The sequence below is a fragment of the Fragaria vesca genome, linkage group LG2 (genome assembly GCF_000184155.1).
Source record: "Fragaria vesca subsp. vesca linkage group LG2, FraVesHawaii_1.0, whole genome shotgun sequence".
NCBI classification, from domain to species: domain Eukaryota; kingdom Viridiplantae; phylum Streptophyta; class Magnoliopsida; order Rosales; family Rosaceae; genus Fragaria; species Fragaria vesca.
Genome location: NC_020492.1, coordinates 7,127,020 through 7,128,228, shown reverse-complemented (window position 1 = coordinate 7,128,228; position 1,209 = coordinate 7,127,020). Strand labels below are relative to the sequence as shown.

The window sequence follows — 1,209 nt, the reverse complement described above, 5'->3', positions numbered from 1 at the left end:
GAGAGAGAGAGAGAGAGAGAGAGAGAGAAGAGAGAGAGAGAGAGAGAGAGAGAGAGCAAGCTTATCAAGAGCACCGGCAAGGCTGCCTGGATCTTCGACCTGAAACCACCAGGGCCACCAAGGCCAGAGATTATTCCATTCCAAGCGACTACATCCCTCACTGGCATCCTCCTAAATACAAGATTCCCATCTTCTGAATTCCCACACTTTGCATACATGGTGGAAAGAGCACTTCCAATTGGAACTTCAAGACTGAATCCATACTTGATTGTACAGGCATGAATTTGTTTTCCTTGTTCAAAAGAACTCAGGTTCGAGCATGCATTTAAAACACTGGCCATCGTAAGTTTATTAGGCATGATTCCCTCCTTATGCATTCTGCAATACAAACCTAAAGCAGCTTCATACTCCTTGTTTTGTACATACCCTCCAATCATAGAAGTCCAAAGAACAACATCGGGTTCTTTCAAATACTCAAACCCATTACAAGCATCACCGACTCTACCACAGTTGGCATACATTTCAACCATAGCAGACATTATGTATACCTGCTCTTCAAATCCCATCTTCAACAAAAAACTATGCACTTGTTGTCCTTCTTTAAGAGCACCAATGCCACCACAAGCATTGATAACCCTAACAAACGTATACTGGCTCGACATTATCTCAGAAAAATGCATGTCTCTAAACAAGTCCAAAGCCTTATGGGAGTCCCCACTCTGCGCTAAACCACATATCATAGCAGACCAAGTGATCGAATTCTTATCACGAGATAGCTCAAAAGTCCTAAGCGCATCATCCAAACTCCCACATTTCCCATACATTGTAACAAGCGCATTCCCAACAGAAACAAAACTCATCAGCCCATTTTTCACCGCAAGACAATGAATTTGTTTCCCCGTATCAACAAACTCACGAACAGCCAACATACTCACAACACTAGTCAAAACAAACTCATTCTCCCCCTCATTCTCCTCACTCCTCCTCATCAACCCGAACACCTCCACCGCCTTGCCAGCCATGTGCAGCATTGCGTACCCCGAAATCATAGTAGCCCACGAAACAGAATTCCTCTCAGGCATTCTATCAAACACCTTCCGTGCATCACCCACAATCCCCATTTTACTGTACCTGACTTGGTTTCAGGGCACTCTGTCAAAGAGGGTTTTGGGGTATCACAGTGTGTAGATGTTGCTCTCTCTCTCTCTC

At 44.3% G+C, this 1,209-nt stretch overlaps 1 protein-coding gene across 1 annotated transcript in view; it reads right to left on the bottom strand.

The window, feature by feature from the left end:
• LOC101292667 (pentatricopeptide repeat-containing protein At2g33680-like) overlaps positions 1-1,121 on the bottom strand; it is a 2,453-nt gene extending 1,332 nt beyond the window's left edge. The window contains exon 1 of the mRNA XM_004292209.1: positions 75-1,121. Coding sequence (XP_004292257.1) covers positions 75-1,121 — 1,047 coding nt within the window. The remainder of the gene's footprint in view (positions 1-74) is intronic.
• Positions 1,122-1,209: the final 88 nt, after the last annotated feature.